This window comes from Giraffa tippelskirchi, chromosome 4 (assembly GCF_054371585.1).
Source record: "Giraffa tippelskirchi isolate mGirTip1 chromosome 4, T2T-mGirTip1v1.2.pri, whole genome shotgun sequence".
NCBI lineage: Eukaryota > Metazoa > Chordata > Mammalia > Artiodactyla > Giraffidae > Giraffa > Giraffa tippelskirchi.
This window is the reverse complement of record NC_137278.1, coordinates 131,673,571-131,694,306: the sequence shown is the minus strand read 5'-3', so window position 1 is coordinate 131,694,306 and position 20,736 is coordinate 131,673,571. Positions and strand designations below refer to the sequence as shown.

At 43.2% G+C, this 20,736-nt stretch overlaps 1 protein-coding gene across 5 annotated transcripts; it reads left to right on the top strand.

Moving 5' to 3' along the window:
• The first annotated feature begins 3,089 nt into the window (after positions 1 to 3,089).
• TMBIM6 (transmembrane BAX inhibitor motif containing 6) lies at positions 3,090 to 19,359 on the top strand. Of its 5 annotated transcripts, none has more exons than XM_081596738.1 (11): positions 3,335 to 3,596; positions 5,557 to 5,620; positions 10,177 to 10,264; positions 10,637 to 10,745; positions 13,031 to 13,151; positions 14,150 to 14,198; positions 14,305 to 14,402; positions 14,591 to 14,670; positions 15,155 to 15,255; positions 15,935 to 16,010; positions 17,329 to 19,359. In XM_081596738.1, the coding sequence occupies exons 3-11, from the start codon at positions 10,209 to 10,211 to the stop codon at positions 17,347 to 17,349; spliced, it is 711 nt and encodes a 236-aa protein (XP_081452864.1). In that variant the 5' UTR covers positions 3,335 to 3,596; positions 5,557 to 5,620; positions 10,177 to 10,208; the 3' UTR covers positions 17,350 to 19,359. The 5 variants fall into 5 exon arrangements, with proteins under 5 accessions (XP_081452861.1, XP_081452864.1, XP_081452865.1 ...); XM_081596739.1 differs by having other exon boundaries at positions 3,335 to 3,668; XM_081596737.1 differs by lacking the exon at positions 3,335 to 3,596 and adding an exon at positions 3,776 to 3,885.
• The last annotated feature ends 1,377 nt before the right edge of the window (positions 19,360 to 20,736 follow it).

Genomic DNA, 20,736 nt, shown 5'->3' with positions numbered 1-20,736 from the left:
AGGATAGAACAAGAGGCATGATATCATTTGTGCACTCATTTGGCACGACTTAAGACTGATGTGGGTGGGAACACTGCATTATCACAGCATTCAGAAACAAAAAAGGACATTAGTTGGGAAGGGCCTTTTGACACTGTGGACCAACAATTTTAAAAGCACTCAGAAGTGATCTTGGAGGAGAAAGGTGGGGCTACTCCCAGAGGACTGCTTGACATACATTCCACAGTCTTTGAAGGAGATGGAGTGAATGCCCTGGGTGTCAGTGGGGGGTGGATGGGGGTGGCTTGTGTGTGGTGATGTGCAGGAGAAGAGATGCCTGCTGTCACTCTGTTTCCTCTGGTGCTATGGACCACACACAGCTCCACAGCCAGAACACGGACAGGAAAGGATCCATACAGGGACCCATACACACAATTCGAGCCCAAGGCTTAGAAGAAGACTCTTGGCAGCCCAGAGGCCTCAGTTCATCTTCTGTCTGACCCCAAGGTAGGCATGTCAGCATGATCCTGGAGATCCAATCTCATGGATTCCACAAAAGAAATACTATCCTGGCCAGCAAGAGTGATCAGGCTGCTCTCTTGGAATTGAGACTTGATCACAGGGCCTTGGGATAATGCTATCGTCATGAGTTCCAGTGTTCCTTGGGCATCCTGGAATTGGAGAATCCCATGAAGTGGAGAAATTTGAACCAGAGCTCAGCAGGACCCGATCTGGGCTGAACCTTGATGGCATAACTGGCCCAGATTGGTCCCAGGCACATGAGGAAGACTTAGAAAATTTCTAGGAAGGCCCTCCAAAGCATGAGGCCTTCGGAGGCACAAGACTTGGGACAGGGCTCTGGGAATAAGGGTATTATTATAAGGAAGTGATTGCTATGCAACTGTGAGGATAAGTTGTAAAAAGGACTTCCATGTAGTTGTCTCTGCTTCTGGGATTGCTCTTTCTGGAAAAAGCCAGGCCTCAAGCTGTAAGGACATTCAAACAGCCCTAAGAAGGAACCCATTCGGAGAGCTTCTAAGGCCTCCTACCAACAGCCAGAACCAAATTGTCAGCCATACCTTGGAAGTAATTCCTCTAGCTTCAGTCAGGCCTTTGGATGACTGCATCCTTTGTTGACATCTGATTGCAACCTCTTGAAAGACCCTGAGCCAGAAATGGAGTGAATAATCTATGTCTTCAGTGAATGAGTAACCTGTTAGTAAACACTATCCAGGCCAAATTCTTAGCAACCTCTCGTTCTAGGTGGATAATTCAGTATTAGCTTGACAAAAGGTTTCTTGTGCCTTAAGTATGGCAAGGAAATAGCTACTGCTATACCTGAAAGGACATCAGTAAAATGTAAAAACTTCTGCAGCAATCTGTGTAAATCGAAGACCAGGAACCAGATAGACCCTGTTCCCAAGCACTTTAGCCCCAGAAATGTGACAGAAATTAGGGTGGGATACAGACAGAAATCTCAAGGAAGACTGATAATATATATTTTTTCCACTCTGATGGAATAAGGTTCAGAGTAAACATTAGGTTGCACTACAAAAAATAAAATGTTATTGCATATCTGAGTTTGTGTTCCAAGAATCATACCCTGCCCATTTGTATTCTTTATGAAAAAAGATAACCATTCTACCCTTCTAGGGAATTCCCTGTCAGTCCAGCAGTTAGGATTCCATGCTTTCACTGCCCAGGGCCTGGGTTCCACCCTGAATCAGAGAGATGCTGCCAAAAAAAGAAAAAAATAACCTATCTTTCTAGAAAGCAGTTTCCTAAATCTTTCATTCTGATTTGATATTCACTGATGAAATGCTTAATCTAAATTTCTTCCCTTGTTTTGCTAGAACCTTTTCTGTCCAGGGGCTTGTTTCCTTATTTATAAAATGAGGGTCAGGGGTGGATCTATGTTTTGTACAGCCCAAAACATCTACAATTGTAGGGCTGTACTTCAGATAAAGAATACAAAATTATGTAATAAAGTCAATATTTATTTAGAATAAGAAAATATTAATAAATCATTGCAGATTTTAAAATAATGACAAAACCACAAACATCACACAATCCAAAAAAAAATTTACATTATTATTATTAACTTGCCTGCAAACCACTCTAAGTTTTTCTTCTTTTTCTACTTTTTTGGCTGCATACTCGTTGCCTCTTTGTATGACCATGTTGTATTATTTTTATAGAGATATTAGAAAAATAAATCAGCAAAAAAATAGTTTTGAAAAAACTGATAGTGTAGAAACTTTTAAAAATCAGTTTCATAACTCCTTACTATAAGTTCTTGTGCAAGTATTGCTTAGGAGTCCTCGGAGAGCTCGAGCCCTTTGATCTCCCATGGCTTAGTTTCTTCAGGGCTGTCAGGGCAGCTCGGCCAGACAGCCACCCTCGTTCCCCTCCTACCCATCGGACTAATAATATCCACCTCCCCGAAGCAAGGTGGACAGGGAGGTGGTCCTGGCAGCCCGCTGGCCCCGCCCACGACCCCAGATCCACCACTAAGGCTCAGAGAGGGACTTTCAGGGTGGGCTCGTGCGTCCGATGCAGGACTGGGGCTGTTAATTCTTCCTCGAGTTCCTGGAGAATTCACTGAGCCTCCATAGGTGTTCTGAAGTTTAAGCTTCACTAGATTCACGGTAAATTGGCCCTTGTGACGGCGATTTTCTGTGTGTTCTCTGAATCTGTTTTCCCCTTTAACATTACATGACAAGCCTAAAACCAGAATCCTGACACTTTTGCAGCGCTGCCTCATGCGTTTTGCAGGCTGCATTAGTTGCCTTGTGTTTTGGGTGGGGCCTGCCCCTCTTCCCTTTGTCCACTAGAGGCGGCTTTGGACCGCGACCCTTCCTTACTATGCAGGAAGAAGGCGGAGGTCTTTTGTTACGACTCTGGTTGGCGGCTAGAGTCCTGATCGACAAGGGAGTTAAGCAAATAGCTCTGAAATAAGCAGTCGTTGTTTATGCACGTACAACCAATGGAAGGGCAGAAGTGCAACCAACGACCAATGAGAACTGGCCTTAGGCCGAATGAGGAGGCGGGGCTTCCATCGAGGGGCGGGGACGCAAGGTAAAAAGTCTGGAGCGGACCCTGGGAGAGTCAGAAGCACATCCGGTGTTAGAAGAGCTGTGTGGGCTTCTGAGAGGCGGGTTAGAAGGTATGTCTGAAGCTAGGAGTGCGCAGGCTGGGAGTGAGAAATGGAAGAAGGTTAGCAATTATTGCCTGAGAAAGAGTGGAAGTAGTCACCATTTTAGGACGGACTGCATCCTGGGAGAACTGGGCCTTGCTCGGCCGCTGGACTCCGGAAAGCTAGGCGGAGAGGGAAGAGAGGGAACTACATTCGCGCATGCGCAACTGTACCGTGGCAGGGGAGAAGCGAGGGGCGAGGTTGCTGGGGTTTTGCGCGGCGTCTAGGCGGGGATTCTGCGCGTAAACGTTATCGAAGGCCCCCTTCTAGTCCTTCCTGCCCCGCCCAGGCCGCGTCCCTCCTTCTCCTCCGCCCAAGTGTAAACTGCTTAGGCCTAGCTCGATCCCTTGAATTCGGGGCGCGTTTCCCCGACCCCCCCCCACCCCTTTCTTCTGAGGAGAATGAAAGCGAAACTTTACGGGTTTGTGGTCATCCCAACCCCGCTCGACCGATCGCTGCCCTGCTGGGAGGCCTCTGGCTAGGCCGCTTGTGGGTGAGGGGCGGGGGCTTGGACTCGGGAATACCTCGTTCGACAGGCTGCCCTGTCACGGCGGGGCGGGTGATGTCACACTCTTCTGTGACACGCGAGGCACCGTAGTTACTTGGAACCCAACAGCAGAGGCGGGAGGTGAGGAGAGACCAGGGCTAGGCCTGGTTTGCCAGCCCCACTGGGCAGCCCTGCTCTGATCTGATTGGTTACCTTTGGACAGGTGAGGTGGCTTTGGCTTTGCTGATCCTGGGCCTTGTGGGCGTCTTAAAGTTCTCTCAGGAAAGGCGTCATCGGGCAGTTTTTTTTTTTTCTTTCCCCCCTTGGACCTACTTGCCGGAGCTGTGGTATATTTGTGTATTTATTAAGTGAGGAATTGCAGCCCGGTGCCTGTCCAGGTTGCGTTGCCTGCCTCATCAGCCTTTCATTGACCAAACAACAACAAAAACCTTTCTGAACTTGAGACTCTGTTCCAGCAATAGTCCAATTGTGAATGTGTAATCATGCAGAAGAGCTGACTGTGCCTGAAACATAGACAGAAATTTCAAGGTTAAAGGTTAACGGCAAATGGGCTTTTCTGGTTACTTATTTATTTCAAGTTTATCTGTTGGTTGAATGTGTAGTTTAAGAATTAAGTTCAGGAAAGATAAAAGTTTCATAACCACATTTCTTATGGCTTCTGCAAACACCTTTCTGTAATTATTTGACTTATTCTCTTCGGTGTTTTCTTTTTCCTCATCTAATGTTTTTTTTGTCCTTGCTTTAAGAGTATGTTGACATTTCGATTTTCTGCCATTTTCCTCCAGTGGAGTCAGAATGGTTGAATCCTTGAGAAGTGCAGTCTGTAACTTGAATTCAGTGTTTCCCTTTTCCATTATTTTGTTCCATTATTTTGTTGTGGAAACCTGGCTTAGTACTCTTTCCTTCTCTCCCTTCCTCCCTGTTGATCCACTGAAGTCTCACCCTCCTAAAGAATAGGAAAGGTAAAATTAATCCAGATATTTGGTCAGCCATTTCCAGGTTTTTTCCTGACATGTGTATATGGTTCATACTTACTGTAGAAATGCTGAAAAATACAGAAAAGTATAAGAGGAATCAGGATATGTTTGTTGTCATAGTTGTTTTACAATTTCTCTTGACCGGCAGCTGAAACTGCTTTAAGGAAAACTTGCTTTTCTGCTGTAAGTTGTAATAGTATAAAGAGCACTAGAGTTTACCCTAACCTGTCCTGGCTCTACTGTTTAACATTCTGATGTTTGTCAGCACTAATGGCTGTTTAATGTCCACTGTAGTGTTTAACACTTTACAGTAATTTCACAAGAGATTTTCTTACTGGCATTCAATGAGCTTGGTAGGGAGGGTGTTAATCATCGTTCTGTCACAGATGAGGAAGCCTAGATGACCTTAGGTAAAGTGATTTCCCCAAAGTTATGTGGTGGAATATGGCAGGGCTCGTAACTTCAAATGCAGTACTCATGATGCTATTATGTTACTTTTTTGAACTGTCTTTTTAATCTTTAGAGTGGTACTAATCATTCTTGTCCTTTCTTCATGTGTATGATGATCAAAGGGGATAATATACATAATAAAACACTTTGAAAGTTGTGAAGTTTTATATAAATGCAGTCAGTGGTATTGTTACAGGAGGTACCATTGCTGGCCTGAAGAGTTTCACTTTATTTCATAAACTACCCAAGGGTATTAGTCTCCTCTGGGAAAACACTGAATATTCTCTTGATGCGTTATCTTGCTGAATTTTCCTTTGCTACTTTGATTTGGTGTAGAATCTGGTAGAAATGTCTTTCACTCCACCTTGCTCTCCTCTCTAGTTACTAACCAAATGGCATGGAGTAGCTTTTATATTACACATACACATTTTTGTTTTCAAAAACAGTATTCAAACCAAGGAGAGAAAAACTGTAGACTGGCTTTTAGGGCTACTTGAAGGACCCTTTAAGGTAAGTTCCTCTCTGAGCCAGCTGGGAAATGTTGATGTGTGGTTGCAACGCTTCATTAGATAGTACATCTAGATTTACTCTGGAGATTTAAGTGTGGGGGATATCGAGATGAATCAGATGCAGGCTCTTAAAGTGATTACAGCAAAATGTGTGAGAAAAGTTCCTGCACAATTAACTGGAATCCAAAACAGTTGGGAGGAAAAAGAGCTTTAGAAATGAGGGTTGAGTGAGTGTGCTGTTTGTCCTAATCTATGCCTGCTCTCACTTGGGCTAAAGATGGTTTTATTGGGGAGGGATAGCTGGTTTATACTGGAGGATGATTATGTATTTAGGACATTGAGACCTTCTTACGATTCAATGTCTGTCAAACAATTGTGCTTATAGTGAGGGAGATTTAGTAGTGTCAGCTTGATGCAAAAAAATAATTTATTGAAGGCAATAGGCACTCCATCTCCAGTTACTTGTTAGATTCTGAGGCAGCCTCCTAGAGATGCAGTGTTACCTGATCCAGGAATTTTGCTCCAAGTTAAGGGATGGGCTGGGACATCTGGAATCCAAATCTAGGACAATCAAAGCTCAGCCCTAGCCAAGACAGAATTTCTTGGATTTCCTAAAACCAAACTGACCTGCTTCCTAGGGGTGGCGAGGAAAACATCAAGCTAATAAATAACCATTTACTTCATCAAATTCTCTTCCACATCAGATGATCACTTAGTGGTTATTAGGCTGTCTCAAAACACCTTTGTGGTCCTGGGGGACAGGAGAGACAGTGTAAATGTACCAGCAGAGAGACATGCCATTTAAACCTTTTAATCGGTACTAAGCTTAACCAAGTTCCTTTCAATTCCAGTTTATAATTTTCCTAGACTCTCCCCTCCTCCCATTTAATTTTACTCTCTCATTGTGTAACTGTTAAGCCTTCAGGATATAGCTAGCTGTGCATTAATGATTGGATAATATTTTTTTTAAGTAAAATACAGAGTGTATATAAATTAGGTCTAAGGTAAATGTCTTCTAAAACTAGACTTTAAAAAGGGAAAGCCACCACCTGTAGCCCTGTGAAGGGTGTGTTTGGAACATCTGTTAAATGATTCTAAACAAAATTTTTTTAAAAAAAAGGGAAATCATGCACTGAGGATATGAAAGTAATGAGTTACACTAGTAACAACAATGGTTAACATATTGAGCTGGCCTTACATATGAAGCACTACTCTGAGCGCTTGATTTGTATTCTCTCAGTTAGTTCTCATTCCTATGAAGTAGCGAATATTAAGTGTTACTATTTTACAAAAGAGGAAACTGAAGCACAGTGAGGTTAAGTGCCAGAAACTTGCTGCATCTTACGGCTAAGGAAGTAGCCAGGGTTCAGAGGTAGCTGGCCATGTTAACCACTGTTCCAGGGACATGGTTGTACAGAGTCTACAAGCTATTCAGTAGGAAGGACTGCTAACAAAATTACCACCGCTCTACCCCCCCCCTTTTTTTTAACCACATGAGATTTTTCTTAAGTATCAATCAGGTCCTTTTGGATGTGTGGGAACAGGATTCAGGATGGTTGAATTACTACAACAGGAATGAAGAACCATATAATTCACACACTGGATGTTTAAATAAATGTGTGACCAATGTTTCTTTGACTTGTTGGTTTAATGTTAAATTGTATACACTGAGACAGCTTCTGTGCTGGCTCCAAAAGTCAGCGAGCTTTTCTTTTTCAAAGGCAAGGATTTTTTTTTTTTTAAATGAGTGCTAAATGCATGCCTGTTTTGCATAGCTTTTGGTCACTGTTTCATTTGCATTGTACTTAATAGGTGTTAGAATAAGATTGAGGAGAATTTTTTTTTTTAATTTAAGGCTTGGCTGTTGATAATATTATGTTTCAGGACAGGTTAAGGAAGATTCTTAGAATAAAACAGGAGATTTAACAGTATGTGAGAAGACACAGGTGTTCATTGATAAGACTATCTGACCCCTGTCTCCCTCTGCCTGCCCCTGCTGCCCTTCCTTCCTCAAACCAAAGCAGACCTCATGAATACCAACTCAAAACAATGTGTTCACTTAAGTTTTTCTTTCTTGGTAGAACTATGCAAAGTTTTTGGGTGCCTCTGGCAGAGGCTGGCCTGGGAAACCACAGATAGTGACACTTCCAATAAAGCTTTAGCAATGTATGCGTGACCAATTTTGACAAGTTTTGGTATTCTGCCTTTCTAAGGATGAAAGCATAAAATGAGTCTCTAAATTAAATTTAGTTATGATTAACACTTGAACATTTACTTCTTATTTACAAATGCAGTGCAGGCAAATTTCCCATGAGTCTCAGAGGCACTGTCCACCTTCCTGTTTCAGATTGGAGTGTAGAACTGTGTATGAGTTGGGGTCCAGAGTGAGACAAACCAATCCTGGTATCCATTCTGTAATGGGTTTCAGTGGATGTTAGGGGAAATCCTTTATTGAGTACCTTTTTAGATACTTGTAGTATACTTTTCTCCTTTATTTTGATAAAATGCACATAACATAAAAATTATCATTTTAATGTGTTTTTGCATTTTATTTATTTACTTATTTTGATCGAGCCATTCAGCCTGCAGGATCCTAGTTTCCTGACCAGGGCCTGAACCTGGCTCCTTGGCAGTGAAAGCACGGAGTCCCACCAGACTTCCAGGGAATTCTTTGTACTTTTTTAAAAACAAATCTTTAAACAAAGATTTTGACTTAACTGTGGGGGCCCTCTGGAATGTTAACTGAGTTACTTGGTTAATGATTTTGAGTACTTCAAGCTGGGCTGAGAACTGACTGTTCCTGGGACTGAAAATACTTTTGGTATGGGAGCTGCTATTTTTGAGTTATGAATGCAATTTAATCTTGTTCATTGCACAGGAACCTCTGAACGTAGGTATCTTTTCTCTACAGCTTCTGAGCACAAGTAGTTAAGGCTAAGATTGAAAACTGGTAAGTTTAGTCTATCTGGCAAAACTTGTAAGAACAGTTTTAACTCATTACTTGTCTGTATGTTAGTGTCTGTCTATTTGGAACAGACCAAGAGGAAACTGTCATATATTTCCTTGATTCTAAGTCCTAACTTTTTCCCCCTCCGATTTTAACAGTTCTGAAGTTGTCATATACACATTGTCATATTTATTAAATGTTTACTTTATTGCATTTTCCCCATAAAGTTGCCACTACAATTGCTGTTTACCTTTGCATCTAGAAAATTTGATAATTACATATTTCACTTAAATTTTAGAGTTGATAGATGAAAAAAAATTTAGAGTTGATAGCAACGGTGGAAAACTAGTTTTATTTAATTAATTTTTTAATGATTTTAAACCACAAGACACTAAATCATGGAGAAATTCTTATTTGACACCTCCTTCCCTACCTTAACAACCTTGATGACTTTGGTTTTTCTATCATCAGTTTTAAGAGGGATAGTCGGTACCCCCTGGGAAATGCCAGAGAGCAAACTGCCATTCTCCCCTCCTACAATTTCCACTCAGTGAGGTCTGGTTACAGAATGTTGCCCCTTTCTGACTAACAACCTCCAGGGTATTTGAGGATTTAACTCCCCTCCCCATCCCCACCTTTAACTCTTGAAATTGGAAGCAAGAGGCACTCGAGCTTTGTTGTGAGTACGAGAAACTTGGCTCTGAAGGTTGCCTCAGTGCTGTTGCAAGTTCTGTCTAGGGATGTCATTAGGGCACTTAATGGAAGCTTTAAACAAAGACACTTTCCAGATGCTGGATTCTGCCATCCTGTAAATGTGTTCTCTAGAGGGTGTATTCATCATGGTTATGGAAGGCTGTGGTTGGCTGTGCAATAGCCTGTAATCATTGCACCATCTCGATCAAGAGGGCCAGAGTCCTGTGACTTAGAGGTGAGGGTAATGGCTTTAGTAGGTTCTGCAGCTTCACACTGTATCCATCCTTAAGAACAAAACTGACAGTGCTGTTGAGGTGAGTAGGGATGCTGGTGAGAAAGGAAAGAGGAAATCAGAGGAAGCAAGCCAGCCATTGTAGTTGTTTTCATTTGTGAGAGAGAACCTCAGGAAACAAATGGTAGCAGTGCGTGTGAACTCTTAAGGATGGCCCAGCATTCCTCAGGAAGTCAGTTTGGGGATTGTAACTTAAAAAAGGTTTCCTTCTTTATTTCTCAAAGAAAGAAAATGTCTTTTAAAGGGGCAAGATACCTGCTGAAAAAATGGAAATCGGTTGCTGGTAATGAAACAGTTTGGGCAGAAGATGAGTTTGTCCCCTTTAAATTGGTTGCATATGATTGTGAATGTATTCTAGAAGGAAGTATGTAAAAATGAAAATGGTGGTATTAGGGCAGTGGGATTTTCAGATAACTTTCATTTTTCCAAACTCGTATGTTGCTGTTTTTCATAACAAATACCTATGGCTGATTCATGTTAAGGTTTGACAGAAAACAACAAAATTCTGTAAAGCAATTATCCTTCAGTAAAAAGTAAATAAATTAAAAAAAAAATTAAAGTTGTTTGTTATTTTGTGTGTCCCTGTATCTTTCAGATAACTTTGCTTATATCTTTGATTCCACAGAGCTGAGGCTGTGTCCCACAGACACTGGCATCATGAATATATTTGATCGGAAGATCAACTTTGATGCCCTCTTTAAATTTTCCCACATGTAAGTGCTTTGACCTTGACTGTGCTTCCTTTTACATTTCCTTTTATATCTTTTTTCTTTTCCTTTTCCTGGTGTATTAACTTTTGCATGTGTGAACTAACATACTAACTTTGCTAGAGTCCAGAGGATCTGATAAAAGCATCCAAACTCTTAAGGGCTGCTGTGTGGGCACTGAAAAGCCAGTTAGTTATTACAGTTTGGGTACTGATTGTTAATTCTGGGCTTTGAGGCCTTCCTCAGAATTTAAGATTTTCTGTTCTTTCTTTATTGTATTAAAACTTGCATATATTCCCTGAGAAGAAGGAAAATTACCCTTAGCTTAGAGAATAGACTGGTGCTGGAGTGATGGCCATTATTAACCTTCTTTCCTAGAACCCCCTCGACACAGCAGCACCTGAAGAAGGTTTATGCCAGTTTTGCCCTCTGTATGTTTGTGGCAGCTGCGGGGGCCTACGTCCATGTGGTCACCCATTTCATTCAGGTAAGAGCAGTTTTCTCCTCTAGTTGCTGTGGCATAAATTGCATTAGGAAGAATCTAGCTCAGCAGGGTGGTACAAGCCTGTGTCTTTCCTTAGTCCTTTTCAGTAGTTTGGGATCTGCACCCAGCCAAGTGAAAGACGCTCAGTTATGTCTGATGCTTTGTGACCCCCATGGACCATACAGTCCATGGAATTCTCCAGACCAGAATACTGGAGTGGGTAGCCTTTCTCTTCTGCAGGGAATCTTCCCAACCCAGGGATCGAGCCCAGGTCTCCCGTATTGCAGGTGGATTCTTTACCAGCTGAGCCACAAGGGAAGCCCAAGAATACTGGAGTGGGTAGCCTATCCCTTCTCCAGTGGATCTTCCCAACCCAGGAATCGAACAGGAGTCTTACTAACTGAGCTATCAGGGAAGCCCGGCCAAAACCAGTCATAAATCGGGACATGCAGAGCCATTTACTTTTTCTGGCAGTTATGCCCTTTCTAGATACTGAAAACAGGATGTCTTGACCCTGACACTGAATGCTGAGCTGCTGACGTACAAGGCCCCCACCCACTGAGTAGAGACTTGACGTGCATGCTGGGGTGACTTTGCACAGTAACTTTTTTATCTGTTCTTCCATTCTTCCTCTTTTTGCCTGAATGACTCTGGAGTACTTGGATACAAAACACTGATTGTATGTTTAATTTTCAGGAGAGACAGGGTTGAGACCTTTAAGGACTTGGTCCATTTTATTCTATGATACAACTCATTTTCCTTTGTTGAGGGAGAGTTTGAGTTTGGCTAGCAGCAATAAAAGGAACAGTTAAGGAATAACTGGAAAGTTTGAGGCTCACTAACCAAGACTGGTCCCTTTTGGAGTTGTTCTTTTTAGTGTAAATATGGAGATGTACTTGTGTTGGCATTTGCCACAGCTGGGGAGTGGCATGTTCAGACACCCCTATGCTCAGGCATCTTCTGGCAGAAGCTGTGTGAAAAATTATTTTGGGCATTCAAAGATAGGGCTTTGATCCTTCAAGTTTAGACCAAAACATTGTACCTTTTAGGCAACAGTGGCCCTTTTGGTTTCTGGTGGTGTTTGCTTTTTTAAGTGAGACACAGTCATCCTCATTATTTGTGGATTCCATATTTGTGAATTCACCTACTTGCCAAGATTCATTTTTAACTCTAAAATCAGTCTTTGTGGTGCTTTTGTGGACTTTTGCAGCCATACACAGAGTGGCAAAAAATTCAAGTTGTCCACTGCACCATGTTCTAGCTGAGGTTGAACAAAGCAACACTGCCTTCTTTCAAGCTCTCATACTGTCAACAAGTGTCCTTTTCATAGTCTATTTAGTGCCACATTTTTTGGATTTTTATCATTTTTGTTGGTGATTTTGATGTTTAAAATGGCCCCAGGCATAACACTCAAATGTCTGGTATTGCTCAATGCAATACTGTGATGTGCCTTCTAGAGAAAATACGTGTGTTAGATAAGCTTTGTTCAAGCATGAATTACAGTGCTGCTGAGCACAAGTTCTGTGTTAAAGAGTCAATACTACATACCCAAGTGTCTTTAACCAGAAAACACACATTCAGTAAGGTTTTGTATTTTATTTAGACCAGTTGACAAGACGCTTGAAAGAACTTAAACCTTTATTTCCTCCAGGAGCATTTGTTGGGTATCACTGATTTATTGCTCACAGTGACTGTGTAGAACATAACTACAGAGGATTGACTCTGCCTTTAAAAGAAGGAAGGAACTTCGGTGTCTGCATACATCTATAAGATCATTAATCTCCCTTCATGAAAGCTCCACCCTTACAACCTAATCACTTTCTGAAGACTCCATCTCCAAATACCATTACATTGGGGATTGGGATTTAAACATGAGTTTTGGGGGGTACACAGTCATTCAGTTCTTCTCTCTCTCTCCCTCTCTCTCTATGTATATTTGTGTGTGTATGTTTTAAAGGGATCAAAAAGAGGTCATTCCTACTTATTCTGCAGATTGGAATGTTCTTTAAGCACTTGTCATTTTGATTCATCTTTTCTATTTCTTGGACAAGACTCATAATTTGACTTGGGTAGTTATAGTTGATGGACTGCCTCCAGCATCCATCATGGTCCTAACCCTGTCCCACAAGGCTTTTGGTTTTTCTTCTCTGCCTTCACTGCCTTTTCCACTGCCTCCAGGTTAGGATCAAATATTAGGAAGTTCAGGTGAATATTTTAACCCAGTAAAGTCTCCTGCAAGATAAATTTGATACTTTCAAGTATTTAATTATTGACTCTGGATCTGACAGGCTGGCCTGCTCTCTGCCTTGGGCTCTTTGGGGTTGATGATTTGGCTGATGGCAACACCTCACAGCCATGAAACTGAGCAAAAAAGACTGGGACTTCTGGCTGGATTTGCCTTTCTTACAGGTATGTTTGGGATGGCTCTGATTTTGAGGGAGGGACACTGTATTTTAGTATCTCTTCAGACCAAGGCTCAAGATATATATGTATTCTGATGCACCCCTGGCACACTATATTATCCTATCTTGTATTTGAGTGCGCTTTGTATTACTTTCTTATTTCATGTAAGTGCATCTTGCTCCCCCATCCAGAGGGTAAGCTGTTTGTGACTCGTGACTGTGACTTCTACTTTTGTATCCAAAAATAAGCATTTGTGTGCTTGAATGAATGAAGTTTAAGAGCTTAGGTAGCATAGCTTGTTAACAGTAAACATGGAACTAAACAGTGGCCCAAGAATCTGACTTAATTAATTAAGGACTCAATGCTGGCAACTTTCATAGGAGCATCTGTTGAAGAAATTGTAGAAAGGAAGGGATTTAGAGATTAGATTTTTAGATCAGGAAAAGCTGGTTTTTGAAGGTGTTAAAGAGGTGGGATGAGCAGAAGGAGAGGGAATGGCCAGAGTGGAGGAAGTATTGGAGCTGGGACAGGTTTCCCTCCTGTTGGCAAGTGTCCACCTTCAGAACCAGTCTGGCCTTTTCTGCTACACAGGGAGTCAGTCTGCAACTACAGGTTGTTGGCCACTTTTCACCACTCTTTATCCTTTTCTTCTATTCTGATTCCCGATCTGGCCCACATTACAGTCTCACATCACTGCTCTTCAGAGTTTTGAAGCCTTACAGTTTAGCTTGACAATGTTTGATATGCCTGCTTCGTTTTTCCTAATCTCTATTCCTCCTGGGTCATCCACGATTTTCAGCCAAGGACTTGGTTTTGCAGCTCTGTCCATAAATAACTCAGTCAAGTATATGTTCTCTGGAAAACAGTTGAAGATGGAAGGGAGAGAGACTGAATTTTCTTAGTCCGCATGTTTTGTTTTCTAGGACTGTAGGCGTGCCCATGCTATTGATTAATCCTTCAAGAATTGGTGTTCATGCTGTGTTCTGGGGCTTTTTGTTTTCTAGGAGTTGGCCTGGGCCCTGCTCTGGACTTGTGCATTGCCATCAACCCCAGGTAACTATGTTAGTAGTGTCTTAGGTCTTCTACGTTAATGAAGATAGCTTCTAAACAAAGGTTATATACCTGTAGCCCTTGATATAACGGTCTTTTCCTTGAACAGCATCCTTCCCACTGCCTTCATGGGCACAGCAATGATCTTCACCTGCTTCACCCTGAGTGCACTCTATGCCAGGCGCCGTAGCTACCTCTTTCTAGGAGGTATGTATGGGCTGGAAAATAGGAAGAGGGTCTCTGCTTTAGCCAAAATTCTCCCTGGGACCCTTTCCGTCCCTCCAACTTGCAACTGTTGGGTTGAGAATGAAAGCCTTTGTTTTTGGGGGGCTTTAATGAGATTGCTGAACTTTGTGTTAGCTTTTCTCAAGGTGGCTTTTTGTCTTCCCTTTCAGGTATCTTGATGTCAGCCATGAGCCTGATGCTCTTGTCTTCCCTGGGGAACCTTTTCTTTGGATCTGTTTGGCTTTTCCAGGTGAGATTTGCATATAACTTTCCAGTCCCCATTTACCTTGTGTTTCTTTTTCTTGCTTAATCCCCTAAAACCGGGATAGGCTAGGAATCCTCCAAAACTCTATCTTCATGGGGCGGTGCTCTTGAAGCCTCCCCACTCACCCTCCCAGAGTGGAGCCTTCTGCTGCAGGTCAAAGTACAGACTGACCAGGGCTTGGGGATTGCAGTGAAGACAATGGTTTGCTCAGAAGTCATTTTTCTAAAACCAGTCCGGCATTGGCTTCTTGTTAAAATGATTGAAGCTCTTTCAGTGACCTAAAAAAAAGTGCAGAATTGTGCTTGGGAAGGTAATATGGTCTTCATTGTGGGCTTCAATTTCCATGAATGTTGATGTCTGTAGGGTTAGTGTTTGATGTACTTTGAAGTGACCAAGGACCAGAGAGAGGTATAACTGTTTTTCTCTACAAGGTCTACCACATGGTAACGTCTCATTCTTCTTTTGCCAGGCAAACCTGTATGTGGGGCTGGTGGTCATGTGTGGCTTTGTCCTTTTTGATACTCAACTCATTATTGAAAAGGCTGAAAATGGAGATAAAGATTATATCTGGTGAGTGTGAAAATGGTCTTTAAAAGTATGGAGGAGGAGGCTACTCTTCAGCGGCTCTTTTCTGAATCTCTGGAATGATCTTTTGTCTGACTCACCTTTCTTTGCACATTGGTAGGAATAAGAGTGGACCAGGTGGCACTGGCTGACTTGTGTGGCCAGCCTACAGGGTACACAGGATGGAATGTCCAAGGTTTTGGAACTATGCACCAAAAAGCATTGTCTTTCTCAGTTCCTGAAAGACATCAGATTTTTAAAAGTTGGACTATTGATAGGTATTTAATTATCCTTATTTTGAATAGTGGTTACCTCTAGGCAGACGAGAGGGAGAGGAATCTTCCACATTTTACTCTTTATACTGTTGTAGTCTTTAAACCATTAACAATGAGAAGAAGATGTGTATATAATTTTTTTTTTTTAATGTAATCCTCTCGAAGTCTCAACTAGGTAGTTCAGGGTTCAGACTTAAGCCTCTACAGTCTAAATTTTCTTTTTTCTGTGCTCCATGACTTCACGGAGTTAAAGAGGGTCTCAGACAATAGAGTTTTACTTAGTTGGTGGTAGGGTGCTGGTGAGGTTGACTCTTGGGGTTGGGGTGAGGTTTTTATGTCCTGTACCTTTGTGGGCTTGAGGATAAAGACAAGTGGGAAGTGCAGTTTATAACCTGGTTCTTCTCTTTCAGGCACTGCGTTGACCTCTTCTTAGATTTCGTAACTCTCTTCAGAAAGCTCATGATGATCCTGGCTATGAATGAGAAGGTTAGCACCACCCAAAGAGGAAAGACTGGCTCCTGAGCTCAGCATCTGTGTGTTCTTCAAACCTGAGAACTTACTCACACTGTGTGTGGGTACAGGGTACTTGTAAGGCAGGCCACTGAATATGAGTTAAATTAGAAGTCTTTAGCTGTTGTATAAAAAGGAACAAGTAAAGACAATTCTGTATTTTTTTAGAAAATGTCTCCCCAAGATTAGTATCAGAAGGAAAAGAGCTTCAGTGGCAGCAAGAAACTATTACTATATATGAAGAATTTAAAGGCTGTAAAGATATCTTTGACTCAAAAAGACATATCCTAGAAGATTTGGATAATATTGACAGCCAGCTTTTTTTAATCTTTATTTCAGAAATAGGCCAGTTTTATCCATTTGCTGGTCTAATTTTTTTTGTTGTTGTTCAAGAGAGGTATTCTGTATAGGGTTCAGTTCAGTTTAGTCGCTCAGTCGTGTCCGACTCTTTGTGACCCCATGAACCGCAGCACACCAGGCCTCCCTGTCCATCACCAACTCCCAGAGTCTACCCAAACCCACGTCCATCGAGTCAGTGATGCCATCTCATCCTCTGTCATCCCCTTCTCCTGCCCCCAATCCTTCCTAGCATCAGGGTCTTTTCAGGGGCAAACATGGTCCCCTCCAATAGTATGAAACAACTGAAAGCACAAGCCTTTCTTCACAGAACTTAAAATGGAACAGGTGACGGGGCAGTGGATGCTGGTGACCGGGTGGGGTCTGTGGTCCTCTGTCTCGTCTGTGCCACAAATGGGCTGAGCACGAAGCAGGTCTCCCAGTTTCAGTCCAAACAACTCACCTTTCTTTCATGTAATGATACACTGAGCTTCCACTCCAGTGCAGTGAAGAGTTTGGCTGGACTGGATTATTTTGAATGTTGGCTTATGCCCAGGATTTATGTTTCCGTCTCAGGCCTAATGGAAAGTTGGTCTTGGCCTCTCATTTAGTTCTTTTAGGATAGACTGCCAGTCTGCAGCTTTTGGTGGTTGGGATCTGAGCTGTCATGGTTGTTAGTAGCCAGGAGTGGTCAGGCAGCGCACCTAGCTTCACGTGAGGTAGAAGTGGGAGCAAGTGCGTAGCCTTTATTCTTGTTAAGTCTGGCAGTTTGGGGACCGCCAGCATAAGGCAGTTAAGCTTTAGCTTCTCCTACACTAAAATAGCTTCTCTCCTTCCATCTTACTGTCCTGACCCCTCCTAGTACCTAATCAAAGGCAGTCAGCTGTTGGCTCACTCAAGAGTTTTAGCTTAACTGTCAACACCAGAAGTTAATTGGGTCATTTTCCTCCGTTTCTAGGATAAGAAGAAGAAGAAGTGAAGCAGCCATCCAGCCTTCCCCAATTTGACTTCCTCTCCCTCTGCCCCTCATTTCCTCTTTGCACACATTACAGGTGGCGTGTTCTGTGATAATGAAAAGCATCAGAAAAGCTTTTGTACTTTGTGGTTTTCTCTGTTTTGAATTTTTTGATCCAAAAAACTGATTAGCAGAATATAGTTTGGAGTTTGGCTTCGTATTCCTGGGGTTTTTCCCCTTCCCCGTTTTCTGTCAGCCCCATCCCTAGCCTCTTCCCCATCCCTAGCCTCTTCCTCTGCTCAAGCAGTCAGCCCACCGTGATAAGGAGCGGGGTCTGCAGCAGAGGCAAACTCCCGAGTCCGCTCTCCGGCCGTGCTTCACCAAGTGGACCTGGACTGTTTGGTAAAGACGCCTTGGCCCTTCCTTCCTCAGCGTTGTTTGGTTGTGCACAGTTCTGTGGGACTAGGCAATGTGTTTTCCACTGGAAGGACTGCTGGTCCCATTGTTCCTTGGGCTCATTGTATCTGAGCTGTCAGCCCCTACAAGGAAAATGAAAAGCCTCTTCTAGTGGATGCTGAGCTTCCTCTGAGCTGCCCAAGTTGCCGCTGGTCTGGCAAACACACCTTTCTGCCTTGCTATCACAAAAGGAATGTGGATTTGTGTGTGTTCCCTTCCCAATCCTTTATCTGATCCTCAGGGAATCTGCCTGCTTTCCATCCATGGGGTGGGAGGATTTCAGTACAAAGGGAAATTCTTGTCAGGCATATATGAAAGGCTGATTATGTATGGCAAGATACGGAAAATTCCCAAACTGTCCCAGTCTTTTTTTTTTTTGATCAGTATCTTAATTACTGAGTGGCCTCTATTAGGTGACTATGATTAAGGATCCCAGGAGAGGAAGGATAAGGAAGGGGCATGGTTGAGCCTCTAGGGTGATTGTAACTAACCTTGCCAGACAAACCCACATAAGGACCCGCTTGAGGCAGGAGAGAGCAAAATCTCCACTAACTGCATCTTTGTTCAGACCAGGGGAACCGGCTGTGATGACTCAGGAGGCAGCATTCAGAACAGTCCTTAGGTGCATTTTTGTCTTATCCCACCTGAGCACTAATAAGTAGTGTCAGGCCAGAGATTTGGGGCAATTGATAAATGTCCATTTTACAGATGCACTTTCAGGTTTTGGTCTGTCCCCGATTTCTAGAAATCTGCAGCTGCCTTTAGGCAGGGGCCGGGCGACCAAACCTCTGATTTCCTGCAACTTTCTGTTTGCAAGTGTAGGGGGCTGTACTAATGGGGATCACTGGCTCCTCCCCGTGAGCTGCCACAGTCAGCTGGCACAGAAGGGCAGGCAACCTTGGGACTGGTTGTGGCTCTGGCTGTTCACAGAGCTTCAGCCTAAGGAGGGCTGGAGCCATTGAAAACTCATTGCTCGTAGGACAGCGTTTTTTGCTTTCCCTGTTCACAACCAGTGTACAGTTTGATCCAGTGGCTGCTGGTTCGCAGCGTACCACATCACCGTACCCCATGAGACAGTTGTGTTGTCAGGCTGTGTGGTTCCTGGAGTGGCATGCCACCCGGAAGAATGGGTTGCTTCTGCAGAGGATGCTGCTCTCTGATTGAGCTGCTGTCCCCAGCCTGTCACTTGAGAATTTACCAGAAGGGATTTCCTTCCTATCAGCCTCCCACTAGCAACTCTCCATAAATTGATTCTCTGCTAGGCCTGAGAATCTTGAGTTACATCTCCTGAAGCCAAACTCCACCTCTTGTGCTTTTTTGCTTGGGATTAAAGGAGTTTTTCTTTAGAAACAGTGCCAAGAATGACAAGATACAAAAAACGACTTTTAAAGAAAATGCCTAACAGGTTTTTAATACAGTAATCACTGTAGTTATCACTTTCTTTTCTAGTTCCTTGGTTTTCAGCTCAGGCTGCATTCTCTAACTCATACTGTGAAGACAAAGGTGTTTTTGATTCAGAAATATATGAAATCTACATAGTCTTAATTTGTAAAAAATAAAGAAAATTGCTTAACCTTTTCTGGTGTGTGTGTGTGTGTGTGTGGAATTTAAGGCTAAAGCTGAGTTTGAGGTGCTGTCTTGACTTCTTGTTCTTGGGGCTGGGAATGGGACAGGATTAAATTTCTGCTCTAGGTATCAATAGAAACAAAGAGAGCCCCACTTAGGCCTCCCATTCCTGTAGACCCAGCTTGCCACAAATGTTGGGAATATTCTCTGTTCATACACAGCACAGGCCTTTTTCTGGTCCTCTTCCACCCAGCCTTTATTGTAGGGAGTGCATGACAGCAGCATGTATAGCTGGTTCCAGTATACAGCCAAGCTTTGAAGTTTGATGATGCATAATGGAAAAGGGGTTTCCCTGGTGGCTCAGACGGTAAAGAATCCACCTGCAATGTGGGAGACCTGGATTCGATCTCTGGGTTGGGAAGATCCCCTGGAGGAGGGCATGGCAACCCACTCCAGTCTTCTTGCCTGGAGAATCCTCATGGACAGAGGAACCTGGCAGACTGCAGTCCATGGCATTCCGGAGTCAGACACAACTGAGCAACTAAGCACAGCACGTAATGGAAAAAGCATCACAACCCACTCATTATGCAAGTATTCATGGTCACCCACTGGGCCAGGCTCTGTTCTTGATGCTAGAAATCAGTGAAAATATAAAAGTCCTTGTCTTCTTAGTGTTTATGTATGCTATTAAAAGCCAAAATTTGCATTCCAGTTGCTCCATTTTGGCTCGCTTGCCCTCTGCTCATCACCCTCATTGTAAACCACTTCTTGCTAGTATGACTCCTGGCTAAGGCTCCAGCTGAGGTGGAGCAGGAAATGGGAGGGGTTTCAGGGAATAGTTCCCCACCCCCAATCTTTGTAACCAGAGCAGGGGAGTGAGCTCCCTTTTAGTCTCCCAACCTGCCCACCAGTCACAAGTTAAATTTTTAAGAGGTGACAGAGCTACTCATTCCGGGCCTAGCAGGCCTGCAGGCAGAATTAGAGTGGGGAAGGTCTTGGTGGACGTCAGAAGTGGAAGGATGTCGTTGGGAGAGGAGACCGTCTCCTGACCAGGCAGGAAATCAAACCGGGCATCCACTTGGTATCAGGTAACAGGCTCCATGCTGGGGGTGAAGATGGATAAGGTGCTTACTGCTATTCAGTCACCACAGTGGAGCGCAGGAAGCCACATGCAGACATGAAGTTCTTATGTGGAAATGCAGGGCCATGGGACAAGAGAGAGAGCCCTGTGCCCTGATTCAGGGAAAAGTGTGTAGGAGATGATCTGTGAGCAAAGGTGAGATGTCGAAGATTGAGTCAGAGGTTAAGATGGGCAGTGCTGGGAATGGGCCTTTTCAGGTCAAGAGATCAGCATGAGAAAAGGCAGAGGAGAGTGATTCAGCATGGGGT

Excerpts from the sequence above, each read along its gene's own strand:
- TMBIM6 (XM_081596735.1), top strand. The coding sequence starts at position 10,209 with ATGAATATATTTGATCGGAAGATCAACTTTGATGCCCTCTTTAAATTT. Across the intron at positions 10,265-10,636 it reads CTCTTTAAATTTTCCCACAT|AACCCCCTCGACACAGCAGC; the intron begins GTAAGTGCTTTG and ends CTTCTTTCCTAG. Across the intron at positions 10,746-13,030 it reads TGGTCACCCATTTCATTCAG|GCTGGCCTGCTCTCTGCCTT; the intron begins GTAAGAGCAGTT and ends TGGATCTGACAG.